Here is a 17,978-nt window from a genome sequence, read left to right as displayed (position 1 = left end):
CGGCCACGCAGCCGGATATATGAACTTCAACCTGGGCCTTATGAAGATGCTTAAAATAACAAGCTCATGCTGTTTAGCCTGGAGAAGAGATGATTGAAAGGGGAAGTCGAAAGTACTGTCAAGTCTGAAAAGGGCTGCTAGGAGGAAGAAGGAGCAGAACTGTTTGTGTATAAGCCCTTTCCTTCCCTTTGATCTTCAAAATGAGTGTGGTGGGCACACAGCATAGATAGATCTGTCATTTTTAACGGATGCTTGTTGTTCTGCAAAAAGCAGAACTGGATAGTTTCATCTATTTTTTGAAGAATGGAATATGTACGTTAACATATGAAAACAATTTGGGGAAGAGTACACGAGAAACAGTTAACTATGGGCGTGAGATTGAGGGTCTTTATCTGTGGGAAAAGACTATTTGAATTTATAACCTCTATGGTTTGATTTTCTTTTTAGTGTCAGCATGTAACTTTCATAATAAAACAAGACCTAGTTAAATGCTCTGCCACCCATGAGTGCAGAGGAATCAGCCCAGACCTTTCAGAAAGGGGGGTATTGTGTTATCGTGGAGGATGCAGTGGAGTTGACGAGCGACCCACGAGTGGGCTCAGCCTGTTGGCTTATATTTGGAGCAGCTGCATATTCTACAGATATTTACCAAGTGTGGGGCACTGCGTTGGGTGCTGGGGACAGGACAGGTATAGCAAAACTAGATGAGATCCCTGTCCTTGCGGAGCATAAAGTATAGTGGGGGAAATGCATGTTGATGGAAGGAAGAGAGGACAGCATGGAACCCCTAGAGACCTTCTGTCCTGGAAAGAAAGGCCCAGGCCAGTGAGGGTTGAGGAAGAGCAGCAGATGGCAAGAGAGGTCTGAGGAAGCAGGCGCCAGCAGCTGACGTGAACTGTGATCAAGGTGCCCTCCTTCCCGATGGCCTCTTCTTATGGGCTAGTGAGGCCTGGGAGTGTGGGGGCAGGGAGGGCGGCATGAAAGGAAGCGTCTCTGCATGTTCTGTGGGGCATGAGGAAAACAAATCACAGAATTTCCACATAGTGGAATATACTGAAAATCCTGTCTTGGAAGAACGCATGACTACAAGAAGTGTGCATATTATATTCAATTAAAAAGCAGTGTGGATCCTACTGTAATTTTGTAAAATAAGTGCATTTCCATATCTGTGTATAGGAAAATGCCAGGAAAGATGTGCACACTCAAAATTGTGGTGTTATTGCTGATTGTGTATATGTATATTTTTTTCTATGATAAATTCACATTACCATAGCGATTAACTGATGAAATGAGTTTTTTTGTGTGTTTTTTTTTGAAATGAGTTTTTGGTAAAGGCTTCCTAAGGAGTCTGGGCTCCAGGGGCACGTGGGGCAGAGGTGGGGAGATGCTGGGGGAGGGTAACGACCCTCATCCCACCCAGACTCCTGCCTCTCCACCCTGCCGCCCCCAGGCTCACGCCCACCCTCTCTTCCCCCCCACCAGGAATGTGACAACCCCTGCTGCAATGCCTCTAACTGCACCCTGAGAGAAGGAGCAGAGTGTGCCCACGGCTCCTGCTGTCACCGGTGTAAGGTCAGTGGTTCTCCCCGGACAGCTCAGTGCTCTGCTGGGGGAGGATGGCCCAGACTCAGCCTCAGCCTCCATGTTGGGGAAGCGGTGGTGTCAAAGTTTTAGAAACCCTTGAACCAAGTTAACTCTTTCCCCTACTGGGCCCCACTGGGTTCAAATCATCCCAGAGGGTTGTGCCTCCTGGTAATTGGGAGAAGTTTTTTTAAAAAAGGAAATGTCCACAGACAGTAAGCTAGATTTTATGTGGAGCTCCTAATAATAATCCACATAATTTTGATTAATGTTAATGGGTCCCTTATTTGATGCCAGGCACTGTGCAAACAACTTGATATATGTTATCTCATTTAATCCTCACAAAAGTTCCACGCGATGTATGTTACTATCCTCAGTTTAAGATGAGGGAACTGGGTGGGGCTCCAGGAGAATAAGTAGCTTATCTGGGATCGCACAGCCAGGAAGGGGATGCACCAGCTGTCCCCAGCGCTGGAACCCATATTCTTAATGCTGATGTGGGAGATATCACTGTTACTAATGGTCTGCAATCTCTTATCCGCAATTCTGAAATCCAGAAAAGTTCTGAAGACTGAAAAAAAAAAAAAGTTTTAACTCATTTGATGGTAAAATTTGACCTGAATTGACACGAGGATAATGAGCCTTTAAAAAAAAAATCACACTTATGTGAATATTTATACTTCATTGCAGAAATATTAATGTGTTTGATTATAAAGTATACTCCCAGGCCTTGTGGGGGGTAATCATACTTTTGTAATGTGTATGATTATACATACCAGGGTACGTACATATGTATAACGTCTGCTTCCCAAAATCCGAAGCGTCTGAAGCCCATCCAGCCCCAAGGGTTTGGATGCGAACTGTGGACCAAGTGTCCCACCGACCACTTGCTGCGTGCATCAGATATCGTTCAAGTGTTTTATTTGAACTCACTCTTCCTAGCAACCCCACAAGAGGGTTACTGTCCCATTGACTTTGCACAAACGCACAGAGGTTAAGTAGCTGCCCCAGGTCCCGCTGGTGGTTAAGAAGCTGGGATGTGAACCCAGGCACGCTGGCTCCGGGCTGGGTTCTCTTCCTCACCATCCTGCTCTGGGATGGAGAGATGAGTCCTGTGGTTTCTTCCTCTACACACGGCCCCTGCCCACCCATGCAACTGAGTCTCCATGCTTTCAGCAAATTGCTCAGCTGGCCCATTCTTTTTTTTTTTTTTTCATGAGTTCAACTCCACACTCTTTATTCTCCCTTAGCTGGCCCATTCTTGCCTTTCCTCCTGGTTGGACCTTGTGGGTGGTGTGGAGTCATGTGAGAGCAGGGAGGGCCCTATTCTCAGGGGTAGCTCTCCTTGCCCAGCCCAGGGGAACTCACACGCCATCTGGTGAGTTCTGGTTTGACTCTAGGGTGGACCAGTATCCCTCCAGGGAGGTTGTGCTGGGTTGGGTCCTTTAGTCTCGGACCAAGGCCTGAGAATGAGCCTGGAGAACACCCATCTCATTCTGTCCCAGGATTTCAGTTTGCGTCTCAGAAAGGGTCCCCCGAGGCGAAGTGTGTGGGAAAGACGAAGCTTGGAGTCTGAGACTTCAGTTCAAGCTGTATGATTTGGAGCAGCCTAATAACCATCTGGGCCTAGGTTCTTTATCTGTAAAATGGGAAGAGTATTAATAACACTGACCACAGGGAGGCTGGAGGACTCAAGTGAAACTCAGTTTTACCATTTGCCCAAGGTGTGCTACTGACCAGGTTGCTTCATCTGCAGAATGAGGCAAATAGCAGTATTTGTCTCATGTACATTGTGAGGATCGCATGAGAGAAGTAGGTGTAACACACTTGGCCCAGTGTTTGGCTCAAGAATGGGGATGTATTATTGCTCAAGGACTTTGTAAATTCAAAGATGTTGTGTGCATACTGGTTTAGTGTGTGCGCGTGTGCACACGTGGGTATACATGTAGATGTTCAGGGGAAGATGTGTATACATATTGTGTTATATTTTGGTTGTATATGTGTGAATGGGTCTGTATGTTTGCATATGTGAGTTTATAATGTACCTATGTGTGTGTGTGTGTGTGTGTGTGTGTGTGTGTATGTATCTGTGCCTATATGTTAATGGACCTGGCTCACCTGCCACTAACTCGCCATGAGACTTTGGATACATTGCTTAACGTCTTCTACCTCAGGTTTCATCATTTGTAAAACAAGATAATTACATTACATAAAACAATCATGAAAAATAAATGAAGTAATATTTGTACCGGGCACTTGAGTGGAGCTCCCTAAAAGTAGCCGTTATTACTGAAGCACTTAGTAAACTGTAAATTGTTGCATAGGTATTATTTCGTACCCACTTCTTAAGACTGCTATGAAGAGGAAGTGAGTTAGCATTTGTGAAATGACCTGGGAAACTCTAAGTCACTATTCATATTAAAAGGTTGATGGTTCGAACTAATGAGGTCATGTCAGAGGTGCTCTGAAGTAAGGGTGATGGGAAATTCTATTCCACAAGGGTGACGCTCATGAGTCCTTTGCTGGTAGGGTTGAGGGCAGCTGAAAGATTGACTGTGTTTCCTTCTCATTCCTCGGCTCAGCTGCTGGCCCCTGGCACCCTGTGCCGGGAGCAGGCACGGCAGTGCGACCTCCCAGAGTTCTGCACGGGCAAGTCTCCCCATTGTCCCACCAACTTCTACCAGATGGACGGCACCCCCTGTGAGGGCGGCCAGGCTTACTGCTACAACGGCATGTGCCTCACCTACCAGGAGCAGTGCCAGCAGCTGTGGGGGCCTGGTAAGTGAGTGGGGTCAGTGGCCCTCCTCCCGCCCCACTATTGGCAAACCAACCTCCCCCTTCAGGCGCTTGGGTAGCTTAGAATCTTGGCTTCAAAACAGCATCTGCAGACACTTGGGGCAGGGTAGACTTCCAGGGAGAGGCAATGGACTGTGTTCTTCCCAGTTCCTCAATGCTTTAAGTTCTCAGAGCAGGTAAATGGATAAGGATAATCCAAAAGAAAAGCAGGCAGAAGATGGAGACAGACAAGGAAAGGCAAACGGCCCTGAGCTATGCGAAGATGTTTACTCTCACTCATATTAGGTGAAAGCAAAGTATAACTACTGTAAGATGGGATATTTCATATTTCAGATTGGCAAAGACTGAAAAGTTAATATACTGTAGTAGTCGTAGTAATAATAATAATAATAATACTATACCACCACGAGAGCAATAATACTATAGTTGTGTGGAGAGTGTGGGGAAACAGGTCCCACCCCAATGGAGAGCAATTTGCAGATCGGAAAACTATAAATGCTACTCATCAGACCCATCCATTCTACTGCTTAGGAATGTATCTTACACTGTACTCTCACGTGCACGTGGAAAGAGATTTGCAAGAATATGCATCGCGGCATCGTTAGTTATAACAATAACAACCTATGTATCCTTCAGTAGGGACTGATTAAATTAACTCCTGTACATCAATACAGTGGAACACGATGCAGCTGAATAAAAGATGGAGGTAGCTCTGCATGTACTGCATAAGATGCTCTCGCACAATCAATTAAACGATGTAGCACAATGACTAGAATGTGTTGCCATCCTTTATCAGATACATTATCTCTAAAAGATACACAAGAATTATCTCTAGACAATAATACCGTTATCTGTAGAGGATACATTGTTAATTGTGTTTGCTTCTCCAAGGTATAGGGAAATAGGAACTGGAATGGCTAGTTGGAAAAATTCCCCAAACATAACTTTATTTCTTTTAAGTTTTGTACATGTATTTAAAAATAGGTATATTTTTAAAAATCTTGAAATGAGACAGGCCTTCTTCATTAGAGAGAAGAGTTAGCACACAAACCTGCCATAGATAGAAAACCTCGATAAAGTGTAAAGAACTGATATAACACCTAGGTCTTGAGGAGGTAGGGGTGGAATAACCTGATAGGGGGTACAGGAAGCAAAGTCTGCATGTTCTGTCCCAGGAAAGTTTCTTAATCTCAAGATTGTGTCAAGGGTTAGCGCTGCCCTTTGGGAGCTTCTGACGTTCACTAAAGTTGGCTAATGTGCGGATGAATGTTTCTTGCTCACCCAGGAGCGCGGCCTGCTCCTGATCTCTGCTTCGAGAAGGTGAATGTGGCCGGGGACACCTTTGGAAACTGTGGGAAGGACATGAACGGGGAACACAAGAAGTGCAACATGAGGTGATGACCGCAGGGCAGACCCCATGAGACGGGGGTGGGCAGCACAAAGCAATTCCTGCTCTGTCCGCTTCACTCCCACACAGCTCAGCAGTGTGGCTGGCCCCACTGCTGGGCCTTTAAATAAATTGGTCACAGTCAGTCATCTCTTCCAGGCCCATTTCTGGACAATGCCCCATTCAGCCCTAAGGAAGTCAGAGGGAGGGTGTGGATGGCAATGCTTCCTAGAAAGCTGATCAGACTTCCTTTAGGGACCTTCGTACAGTAGGGCAGGGCATCAGCCTTTTGTGTCATTTCTGCAGGGTGCTAATTATACCCTCATCTGAATAGCCTATCATTCATTAACTCACTCGTTCAATCATTTCAACCAGCCAGCCATCCACCCATCCATCTATCCATCCATCTATTCACCCATCCACTATCTATTGAGGGTTACCACGTGCCAGACCTCTGCTGAGTACATGGAACTTTTAATTAACAATGCAGTGTGATAATGGACATGCAAAGAGAGCCACCCAACCCAATCTTACTGGGTGGAGGTGATTTCCCAAAGGAAGTCTAAGCTGAGATCTGGAGAAATTATCTAGTTGAACAGGGTGGGGAATGGTGCTAGTACCTGGGAGAGTGTCCTAGGCAGAGATGAGTAGAGAAAAACTGGCGGTCAGAAGGACTGATAACAATTTGATATAAAGTATCATTCTGGGGAGAAATGGAGGGGGAGGGGCTGCGGAAAAATGAGCCTGGGTAATCAAACATGGGCCAGATCATGAACAGTCTTGAATGCATAGCTCGGGGAGTTTGGACTTTGGCTTGAGAGCAGTTTGGAAATTAGATTCCAGTGGGGCAAGAGCAGAGGTAGGAAGATCAGTTTCCTGGTATCCAGGTAAGTGAGAGGGGATGGTGGTGTGAATTAGGGCAGGTATATAGGAGGGAGGGTTGAAAATTGCTTGAACCTGGGAGTGAGGGAGAATGGGCCATTGGGGATGATACAGGCTTCTGGCTGGCGCACCTGGTGCGTGGGAGTGCAAGGAGCAGAAGGGGCGGGTTACTCAGTTCAGGCCATTGTCATAGTAAAGAGGACTTCCCAAGACCAGCTTTCTGGCCTAGATCTGTTTGGGGACAAGGATCCTGTTTCCTTCCCTTGGTCTAAGTCCACGTGGGGTCTTTCCTGGCGGGTCCCTGGAGTGTGCTCATAGCCCCTGTGCCCCTCCCCAACCCTGGCCTGCTATGCTGGTCAAGAAAGATTGAAGCCCTTCTGTGCCCCGGCTCTTCCCCTGCCTCTAATCCCCCCTCCCTCTGCTTGGGCCCAGAGATGCCAAGTGTGGGAAGATCCAGTGTCAGAGTCCCGAGGCCCGGCCCCTGGAGTCCAACGCTGTCCCCATCGACACCACCATCATCATGAACGGGAGGCAGATCCGATGTCGGGGCACCCACGTCTACCGAGGCCCCGAGGAGGAGGGGGACATGTTGGACCCAGGCTTGGTGATGACCGGGACCAAGTGTGGCTACAACCACGTGAGTCCCCTTTTCCAGCCTCACGCAGGAGCCGGGCTGCAGAGGACAGTGGCTGAGAAGTGCGAGCTCTGGAGGGAGGACGCTTGGGTTCGAAGTCCAGCTTGCCCAGCCTCTCTGCCTCAGTGGCTTCCTTTATAAAGCAAAGCGAGACGCATCCCCACAGAATTGTTGTGAGGACTACGTGAGGTAATCCCTGTAAACCATGTAGACGGGCTAGCTGTTAACACTCTCACCCTCAGCCTTGATTATTACGTGAATTAGACACGGACTGGACTAGGAGTTGGGGAAACCTGTGGAAAATAATGGCACCTGTCTCAGAGTTAACTGTGAACATGAAATTATAAAAAGCATATGAAGCACTTGGTGTATAGTACCTGGCACATGGCAGATTGCTGTCACCGTCACTTTTAAGTGTAATATTTAAATTAGTGCATATTAATATGGAATTAAGTATCTAACGTATAACCAACTACAGTAATATTGAATGTAATGACACATATTTATTATTTAATATAATGTTTTAACCATATAATATTTGTTTTCTCCCTAATCATAAAAGAAATAGCAGAATTTAGTTAACTACTGTCCTGTCCTTGGCTTTTTATGTTGTTTTTGTTTTTCACTGTAATAACTAACCTGATGGGCTGCGCTTCTGAGTCCCATATATTCTAGGGACGAAACCCCAGTCTCCTGATTGATTGCCAAGTGTCCCCTCCATTGTGCTCACAGTTCAGTTTCCTCCTCACTACAGATTTGCTTCGAGGGGCAGTGCAGAAACACCTCCTTCTTTGAAACGGAAGGCTGTGGGAAGAAGTGCAATGGCCACGGGGTACGTGTGCAGGAGGTGGGGGCTTCTGGGGCTCCTCCCTGCTGGTGTCAGGGGGGCAGGCCCTGTGGGAGGCTGGAGCTGTCCAGGGTGCTGACACCTTTGCCCTGCCCTTGCTCCAGGTCTGCAACAACAACCAGAACTGCCACTGCTTCCGGGGCTGGGCCCCGCCCTTCTGCAACATGCCCGGCCAGGGGGGAAGCATCGACAGTGGGCCCATGCCCCCTGAGAGTGAGTGTCCAGCCTGCTTGGGGCCTCTGCCCACCTTTGTGAGGAGGGGTGGGTGCTTTGGGGGCTGGTGGCATGTTGCACACAGATAATGAGTCAGTTTCATCACCTTGATTTTGTAGTTGAGGGAACCAGAAAAGACAGGTCAAGTGGGAGGAACAGCTGAGGCTGGCAGCCTAGTGTGGTGCTCAGCTCAGCGGCTCTTCCTCTGTCCTTTCTACTGAGGATCAACCTGCTTAGAGAGAGAGAAAGACAGACCATAGGTTATTGAACAGTCTCTTCCTTTTTGGAGGGGTGGATGGTGACCAGTCCTTCTAAGCCACCTAAAAATAGTCATGAACCTGAGCAACATTGGTTCAGATTCCCTTGGATGAATAACGCTTAAAATGGAAACTAGACACTCAGAAAAATGTATAGTTGTTTAGTGGAAATCTCAAGGATTCTAGTTGTTTGGTTTCCAAGCTTTTTTTAAAAAAATAGTAGCAAAGAACTTTTTTAAAAAAGCAGAATCTTTCAAGGAAGAAACCTCAGTGTATAAGACAGATAAAAGCCATGTGTCATGGGTATACGTGTGTGTGTATGTGTGTGTGTATAATTACATTTATAATTTGTGAGGACATTGAGACAGCTTTGATGAAACCACCTGTGAAACTGAGGATTATGTGTGAGAGTTCTCACCTTAGGTCAGCTAAGCCTCTCAGTGTTTTGTGTTGGTTGTTTTATGTCCAGGAAAACATGATTCAGGCTGAAAACTAGTGGTAAATAATAATAGAGCTGGAGCTCCTGATCTTGAAAGGGACTCTTCAGTTAAACAGAAGTGGCTGGGGAAACTTTATTCTGAGGTCTGCACCAGCAAGTTGACCTGATTTTTCAGCTGCTCTTAGTGGTTTCCCAGTGGTACACAATGTGTGCTTTCTATTGCGATTTTTAAGTTAAAATAAGTAATACACATTAAATGCAAATCAAGTATCTGAAGAAGAATCAGGAACACACTGCTGGAAATCCACTACTGTAGTCCAAACAGCCTCTAACTCTCTCACGGGGGTTCTCTTTCTGGAAGGTGTTGGTCCCGTGGTAGCTGGAGTATTCTCAGCCATGTTTGTGCTGGCCGTCCTCATGCTGCTGTACTACTGCTGTAAACAGAACAACAAACTGGGCCAACTCAAGCCCTTAGCCCTTCCCTCCAAGTTGAGGCAACAGTTCAGGTATGCTGGGGTGCCATGAAGGACTTGGGGTCCCCATCAAGCCTTCTGTAAGCAGTACCTGGTGGAAAAATGGGTGGTGGTGGGTCTAATTCAGGGAAGGCCAATGCAAGGTACATGTTGTCCTTTCCTGTCCGCCGTGCCCCGTGACCGGGGCAGACATTACTAGTTGATCTCACCATAAGTGTTCTCTACTGAGCCTGGTCATCGCTTCAGAACCCGTCTCATCAGAATGCCCCCAAGCAATTCAAGTTGGAGTATGAAAAGAAATCTGTTTTCCATCCTTAATCGAATTGATTTGCTCCCCATTTTCAAGAGCAGGAAACTGAGGCAACAAAGAAAGAAGGTCTAGCTCAAGACACTCACAGGGGTGGCTGGACTTCACCTAAGCTAGTTTTTAAAGACCTTCATTCCTTTGGATGTTGAAGATGTCTAATCTCTGAGTTCCCTATGAAACTATACTTGTTCTGGGGAAGATTTTAAATCCCAGGTCCTTCTGGATCAATGCCTAAGGGGGATTGGTTGATGATGGGTGACATCCTTATGTCCCCTTGAGGGAGAAAGGTCTTAAAAGGTTGAAGAGAAAGTGCTGAGGAAAATTCTGCTTTGTATGAGGTCAACTCTCCTTTCTTGGGAGTTCTCCGTTGGCCATACATGTCCCTAGGCCATACCTAGGGAGCTGGGGCTCAGGGGGACCCATCCCACTTCCTCCAGAGCAGACTTAGGGAGGATTTAGCAGTTTACTGGCTGTGCTTGAGTCAGAGGGAACTCAGGCTCTGACCCTGATGATCACGTGCCTTCCCCCATCCCTTGTTATTAGTTGTCCCTTCAGGGTGTCTCAGAGCAGTGGAACTGGCCATGCCAACCCAACGTTCAAGTTGCAGACGCCCCAGGGCAAGCGAAAGGTAAGGGCTTTGCGCCTTGAACTTTGCTATTTTTCCTTTATTCTCAGGACCCTGCTGGATTTTCCTAAGAACCTCTGTGGCCTGTGGGGTTGGTAATAAAAGCCACTTTCTTGGCATGAGAGACATTCAATTGGTTCTGACATCCCCTGATGACTTTAAAGGTTGCATCTGGTGGATTTAACAAGTCACCCTGCCCTCCCCTCAGCCTTTAGTCTTCTCAGTGAGACACACAGGGGCACCCCTGAGTTTTTAAGAGCATTGAGAGTTCCTGTGTCTCAGATGTTCCTTGTCTTATGCATATAGGTGACCAACACCCCTGAAACCCCACGGAAGCCCTCCCAGCCTCCTCCCCGGCCCCCTCCGGACTATCTGCATGGCGGGTCCCCACCTGCGCCCTTATCTGCACACCTCATCAGGACGCCTAGGAACTCCCCAGGGGCCTGGTCCCAAGTAGAGAGGAAGGAGTCATCCAGGAGGCCTCCCCCAAGCCGGCCAGTGCCCCCTGCACCAAATTGCATCCTTTCCCAGGTAAGTGGATTTTCGGCAACACTGGGCAGGGGGCATTGCTTTTAAGGCCATCAGCAATGCAAAATGACTGAGGCTGGGAACTCACTGAGTCTGAGTTGACTGCCTTTTCTGCATTCTGGTAAATATAGTGTGAGAGTGATAAGTGTGGGGAAATATATTCCCCAGGTAGCCCCTAAACTACAGAGGATTTCCTCCCTTGTTTTCCTATTTTATGACAAGCCACTACCAACCCTCCACCCAGAATTAACTTGATTCAGTTCTTCCTGGTCTTTTTCTCTCCCCCAGATCTTTGTGAATGCTGTTCCTTCTGCCCGATATACTTTCTGCCTTTCCAATGCCAAGCTCCTCCTCATAGATGCCACTTAGATGCCACTTCTCCCAAGAAGCCTTGTCTGATCCCTGAAGCCTGAATTTGGTGGCCCTGTACTTCTCTCATCATAATGATACCACCAAATTGTACTTATTGTTCTCTTCCACTAGTCAGGAAGTCTGACTGAGGGATGTACCATGATGCTTTGCTCATTTGAAGGGCAGGTCAAGGGGCAGGAGGCTCTGGGAGGTGTGAGGGGGGCTGGGCTCTATATCGCCACCCATTTACCTGGCATGCCTGTGCTCTGATGGCTCCAACTGTACCTTCTGGCAGAAGTTCCCGCCGCACAGACGCAGGGGCTTCCCGGGTGGTGGCTGGGCCTGGTGCCTTCCGGAGTCAGCCAGTGTGTTTCGGGAGTGACCCCTCAGTGGGGCAGGGGACTTGCTTCTTTTTCTCCTGGGACTGATTTTCTTGGGCACAATCCAGAGGGCTCCACTGGGGCCCAGGCTATCTCTGAACCTAAGGACTGTGGGGTTGGCAGCGGGTCTTGGAGGGCCCCTGGGACATGGGGCAGTGTCACAGTTTGGCAGAGCTAAGAGCACCAGGTTTGGTTCTCTGATAATGTGAAGCTTCTTTCCCATCTGGGACTGGGGTGTGATGGGAAAAGCCGTGCAAAAAGGGAGGGGAAAGACTGACAGAGAGAGAGGAGAGGGAGGGAGAAAGGGAAGAGAGCCAGAGGAGGAGCGAGAAGGGGAGGGGATGAGAGTACAAGTCTGCCTCGGCTGCCATAACAAATACCACAGCCTGAGAGGCTTAAACACAAGAATTTTTTCTCACAGTTCTGGAGACTAGAAGTCCAAGGTCAAGGTGTCGGTATGTTTGGTTTCTTCTGAGGCCTCTCTCCTGGGCTTCTCCTGTGTCCCCAAATGCTCCTTCCTTTGTGCACGCGTGCCCCGTGTCTCCCGGTGTGTCCAAATTTCCTCTTCTGAGGTCACCAATCAGGGTGGATTAGGGCCTCATTTTAATTTACTCAGCACTTTGAAGGCCCAGTCCCCAAATACAGTCCCATTCTGAGGTCCTGGGGGTTAGGGCTGCACCATACGAATTTCAGGGGGCATAGTTCAGCCATAACAAAAGGAGAGGAGAGAAAGGGAGGACGAGGGGAGAAAGCAACACACAGATAAGGGTGTCAAGAGAGAACAGGTGTAGGAGGAGAGAGGGTGGGTGGTCTGTTCAGACCACTGTTCCTAAAAAGTGTGGGCACTGGAGGCCTATTCAGTGAAGGTGATGTCAGCCCACCCCAAGGCACTAAGCAATAAGGTGGGGTGGTGGTGGTGGGCCCAGGAGCAAGGGTGTTACAATTTTAAATATGGTGGTCAGGGTAGGCCTCATTGAGACAGAGATAAAACGTGAAGGTAATATAAAAGCACAAAGAAAAGAATTCCTGTTCGTGTGCCCCCATAGACAACCAGGCTTTTTTTCAATTTTATTTTTATTTGCGCAGGTAATATACATATATGCTCTTACTGAAAAAAAATTTAAATGTTCACCTGGGCACCCTCCCCCCACACACACACTCACACCCATCCCTGACCTGTTACCAGTTTGGTCTGTATCCTTCCTGACTTTTTTCTGCACGTTTAGATTTATACTGGGGGCCAGGAAAGAGAGGGTCATGGTGACTTATTTTACGTAAACTGTCTTCAAGCTTGTACGTCAGCTTGCAATGACTCCTGATCATCTTTCCACAACAGCACATATCAAACTTCTTCATTCTTTTTAAATGCTGCATCACATGTCACCGTATAAATTTAGTCCTTTGTCTATTGGTGAAAATTTGGGTTATTTATAGTTTCTTTTGCTGTCACAGTGCTGCAGGGAACAGCCTTGCAAGTTCACTTTTGTGTACCTATGCAAATAGTTCTCTAACATGGGTCATAGGAAGTGGAGTGATTAGATCCGAGAACGCTTATTTCTAATTTTAATAGATTCTGCCAAATTGCTCTCCCAAAAGGCTTTTTCCTGAGCATTGAAACATATGCACACAATTTCTTTTTAAACGGGACCAGATAATATATCCCTTTTCTCGTCTGATTTTGATCTGTAATTATACTGGAAGCATTTTCTTTCGAACAGGCCCCTCTGGCCTTTTGAGTGAGGCTTGTGGCTTTCTCCCCAGGATTTCTCCAGGCCTCGGCCACCCCAGAAGGCGCTTCCAGCTAACCCGGTACCAGGCCGCAAGGGCCTCCCCAGGCCAGGCGGTGCCTCCATACTGCTGCCCACTGCCACGGGCCCTCATCAATCCCAGCCTCTGATCGCACCTGCCCCAAAGGTGAGTCTTTTTACCCTCAAGGTAAAAGCTGAAGCCAGAGGGCTGCGGGGGGCAAGACTGGTTGAGAAAACAGATGAGTTACAGGGCTGACCTTCCAGAACAAAGGCCAAGGACAAAAGCTTAGCGTTTCTTGGTGCCTGCATAACTGTCCCTTAAATGGGTGGTAGGGTTTTTGGTTTCATGTGAAAGGTGATATCCTGGAGGCTGAACTGTGGTGGCTTTACACTTGGATCTGCAACTGACCAGCCGGGAGGCCCTGAGCAGGTCACCCTCTTTTTTCTCAGTTTCCTTTTCTGGAAAGAGGCAATAAGAAGAGCCAGCTCCCTTAGGTTGCTGTGTAGGTCCCAGCAGTTAGTTTGTCAACTGCTGGCCTGTGGTAGGACGTGCACACATGACTCCTCTTATTACCTCTTCCCTTGGCTGATGGGGCCTCCGGCTGCCAGTCCTAGGAGTTGGGCCGAGAGGAGGTGAGAAAGGTGGCAGACCGCCCTGTGTTCCCAGGAGGCCCTGGGAAATCTGTGGACTGAGCTGCAGCTTTTGTGGGGAAAGAGGGGGATGGCTGTCAGCTCAGGGTCGGGGGACACCGCCATGGAAGGTTTATGGTCTCAATGAGCAGACTTGCCAACAGACTTCTCCGGGAAACCCTCCTTCTGGGCTGGTTGACTGTCTGCCCTTGCAGCCTGTCAAAAGCAAGAGGCCAGCTGCCCATTGATCCCACTGAGGAGCAGGTAGCTGATGTCTCTCTCCCTCCCTTCTCTCTTTCCACAGGTTCCTGAATACAGATCACAGAGGGCTGTGGGAATGACTAGCTCGAGAATCTAGACCTGTCTAAGGGCTGCTCCCTTTGCTTGAGGAATCTGAACACCGCGGCCTCTGGAAGAAGACTGTCTGGCCACCTCTGAGCTCCTCCTCACCTCCCACCTTCCTCCTGGGACCACCGCATCTCCGAAAATCTCCTTCTGGACTCAGACCTCCTCAGCCTCCTTGGAGGCCCAGAGGGACCTCTATATGAAGGCATCCAAGTGTTGTTTTGTGCAATATACAGCCCCAGGTAGGGAGAGGGGAGCGCAGGAGAGGACGAATGGCAGCTCTCCTCCAGCCTCCCTTCAACTGGCCCCTCACCTCAGAGATGCCAATAGGGACAGCCCAGGCTGTCCGAGCTGGTGAGCCCAGCTGGGAAAAGTCCCTTTTAGCCCTTCAGGTGAGGACTTAGCTTGGAGAAGCCATCCATCCTCGTCCTATGGTGGAGGGTTTACATGAGAGCTTTCCATTGAGTCTGTCTTCCTGGAAGGTCCCAGGCTAGACAGGCTGGGCACTTGCCTGTCCTTTGTAGCTCTGAGATTGAGCGCTGTGGCCCTGCCCAGGGCTTGGTTGACATCACAGCTTCTGGCTCTGCGGCGACATGTGAACAAGTCAAGTCCCCTCCTCACCCCACTCCCCAAACTCTCATATCCCCTTATTTACATGGGTCACTCTGACTCAGACAGGTACTATTTGTAGGCAGTGTAGACAGCAGGGGGAGCGCTAGGCCTCCTCTGAGCCGTAATGCCAAAGGTTTTAACTCTTGACTCAACGATAATTCTTGGTTGCCCTTTGTTTTTGCTTCTGCACTTTCCAAGTCCCCCGCGGGTTTGATTTCTCCTTCCCCACTTGGGCCCATCTAATGTGTGGTGCTGTGCAGGGTGGACCCTCAGCAGTCCCGACGTCCCAGGGATCTGGTGCTAGTGACCTACAAGTCAGGGTCCTGCCAATGGAGCTCCTACCTTGGTTCTCAAGAGTATTGACCTCAGTAGACTTGGGCCGTGGCTGTGGGTGTCGTGGCTTTATTTTCCATTGTGTTTTGTGGCCTCAGCAGGGTGAGGGTCTCCCTCCTACTTCCTGACCTAAATCTAAGGAAAGTAGGGTCCCCGGGGGCAGCAGCAGGTGCAGTGCAGGGAGTAGACATCCTAGGAACTCCAGCCTGTCCCTTGAGGCAGGCCCGTTGCTGCCTGAGCAGAGAGCACGCCTATCTCTAGAGGTCCCCAGAGAAGCAGCAGTCAGCAGCCTTGATGGAGCAGTCTGAGCTGGGGCCAACCAGGCTGTTGAGGACCCACTTCCTCTGTTCCCTCCTGATCCCTGCCTTTATCTGGCCCTCACAGAAAGAACTTAACACAGACCGGCGGATGCTACTGCAGTGGGTCCTGCCATCCCCGGGGCAGGGCAGGAGGGCTGTGTGATGCTCTGCTAACTCAGCTGGCTTGCCACTGGAATGTTCTCTGAGACTGTCCCCCCCCCCCCCCAGAAAGGTGCTGTGTGGCTGGGGCCTCCCCACTTCCTGCAGTGAGCAGTTGTTTACTCTTGAAAACCTCAATACAAGGAAGAGGCTTGAGCTTTCACTCCCCAGGACCCCCTTACAGTTCTCTGCACACAGTAGGTGCTCAATGGATGTTCCTGGGTTTGTAGACAAGGGAGAGATGTGGGATCTGTACCTGGGGACACACGGGGAGTGGATTAGAAAGATCTCAGGAAAATGAGGTTCTCTTCCCTCAGGTAGTCACGGTGTTCATGCCCCTGGCTCCCTGACACGGGCCCTGGTTGTCCCATAGCCAATGGTCTGCCCTCCTTGCTGCCGGATTAAGCCAGGGGACACCCTGCCATTTAGTGTGCTACTCCAAAGGTCCCAGGTCTCAAGGCTGGGACCCAGAAAAGGAAAGGGGAAAACAACCCCACAAAAAAGCAAACAAACAAACCCCAAATCACCCTTAAAGCCAAACCCATGGCTCACAGGCAGTCGGAGGCTTGTCCAGCTTTCCCCCAACACCAGGAGGTAGAAGGCTTGGAAGGGAAATGCCACAGCCATTGTGGCTACATGAGCCTTTTGAACCCGAAATCCACCCTCCCTGGAACCACACCAGAAAGAGACCTGGGTTGTTGCTTTCTTGCTGTTTTTGTTTTCCATTTGTTTTCCAGAATACCACCTTCCCTCCATCCCATAAAATTCTACTGTGAACTGGAAGGCAGTCACATGTTAAAATCTGATAGAGACTTTGGCAGCCGATTCTACTGACTGTTTTCCTCCTGGTTCTGTCTGGGGTGCCAGGCATTGTCATTCTTGTAGGCCGAGGCCCAGGAGCAAGACCTGCCATGGTGCACCCCCATTTCTCTCCTGGGCTCGTGTGCTGCTTTGAGGTGACAAAACTAAATACGGATTTCAGGAAGGTGGGGACTTGATTTGAAAGCATTACTGCAAGCCTGGGGAAGGGAATATTGCAGTTAGGGTAGGGGGCTATTGCAATAGGGAGCACGCTGCTGCGAGGTCTGCCAGCATCCCAAAGCTCAGAGCGAGAGAACTTTCCTTTGTAGGAAGGAGTGAACTTGGCTAGAAAGAAGCACCGTCAAGCACTGTCTCTGTGCTCAGCCTTTTGGGGAGGGGCTGTGTATTGGCTAAGGCTGAGAGTGGGTCCAGGTTCAGAGTCTGGGGGGTGGAGGGGGTGGAGGAAAGGGCTTAACTAAGCCTTGGTGGAGTGAGTTGACCAGCCCTTTGTTCAGATGGAGATGCATATAAATCTTTTTAAAAGCTGATTTAGCCTTCTGCCAGTTTTACAACCCTGGAAATGTTTTTCTTAAGAGCCTGGGAGCCATCTCTGAAATGTAAACCTCAGGGGACCCAAGGGAGACAGCGCCTGGCTCCCTGTCTCAGTGGGAGCTTTGACGCAGGCACCTGGCTCCCAGGCGTAACTACCTGCTTGCCCTGGGTTCTCTTTTAGACTTGTTTACTTCTTCCTATAAAAGCTAAGTCCCTTCCTGCCCCAGTTCCGAGACACTTGCAGACCTCATGGTGTTGCAATAGCCCCTTCCCCCTATTGCAGTAATCCCTTACCATTCCTTGCAATAATCCAAAGGCCCCGCCCCCCTTAGCTATGTCCAAATTTGTTATTTGGGAGAGAGGATGGAAGACTTGCATATTTAAATTAAGGACCAGTTCTAAAGTCAGTGGTTGTATTAACTGTGTGTATAACAGCTCTGCTGGACACCTAATAAGAAAGCCAAGGAAATACCAACTGGAAGGTGCTAAGAGGGGTTCTGCAGAATCCAAGCCAAGCGCCCCCTAAATTACCCTTCCCCGCATCCTCTCACACCATCCACTATGTGTATGTATGTGTCTGGGATCCAGGGCAATGTGAATTTTCTTTTATTTGGGAGATTATTCGTGGGAAACAGATGCTCTTCTCTCTCGTTCACCTATTAATTGTTTACAAAATGTGTACATCTATGCAAAATACTTGAATGGGCCATGGTGCCTTTTTTCCTTGTTTATATTTAATTAAAATAAATTGTCACTTGAAATGTTGTCTGGTTTGGCAACTCTTGTTTATTTCAATGTC

The 17,978-nt window shown here is 48.7% G+C and overlaps 1 protein-coding gene across 3 annotated transcripts in view; it reads left to right on the top strand.

Moving 5' to 3' along the window:
* ADAM19 (ADAM metallopeptidase domain 19) overlaps window positions 1-17,944 on the top strand; it is a 76,965-nt gene extending 59,021 nt beyond the window's left edge. For all 3 annotated transcript variants that reach the window (XM_019740367.2, XM_074313848.1, XM_074313849.1), the window contains 11 exons: window positions 1,483-1,572; window positions 4,164-4,359; window positions 5,663-5,771; window positions 7,079-7,283; window positions 8,035-8,112; window positions 8,232-8,340; window positions 9,398-9,542; window positions 10,360-10,444; window positions 10,748-10,972; window positions 13,462-13,614; window positions 14,383-17,944. In XM_019740367.2, the coding sequence (XP_019595926.2) occupies window positions 1,483-1,572; window positions 4,164-4,359; window positions 5,663-5,771; window positions 7,079-7,283; window positions 8,035-8,112; window positions 8,232-8,340; window positions 9,398-9,542; window positions 10,360-10,444; window positions 10,748-10,972; window positions 13,462-13,614; window positions 14,383-14,436 (1,449 nt within the window). In that variant the 3' untranslated portion in view covers window positions 14,437-17,944. The remainder of the gene's footprint in view (window positions 1-1,482; window positions 1,573-4,163; window positions 4,360-5,662; window positions 5,772-7,078; window positions 7,284-8,034; window positions 8,113-8,231; window positions 8,341-9,397; window positions 9,543-10,359; window positions 10,445-10,747; window positions 10,973-13,461; window positions 13,615-14,382) is intronic.
* The last annotated feature ends 34 nt before the right edge of the window (window positions 17,945-17,978 follow it).

This window comes from Rhinolophus sinicus, linkage group LG10 (assembly GCF_036562045.2).
Source record: "Rhinolophus sinicus isolate RSC01 linkage group LG10, ASM3656204v1, whole genome shotgun sequence".
In the NCBI taxonomy this organism is placed as follows: Eukaryota; Metazoa; Chordata; class Mammalia; order Chiroptera; family Rhinolophidae; genus Rhinolophus; species Rhinolophus sinicus.
Note: the sequence above shows the minus strand (reverse complement) of the source record. Positions and strands in the feature narration are given on the sequence as shown.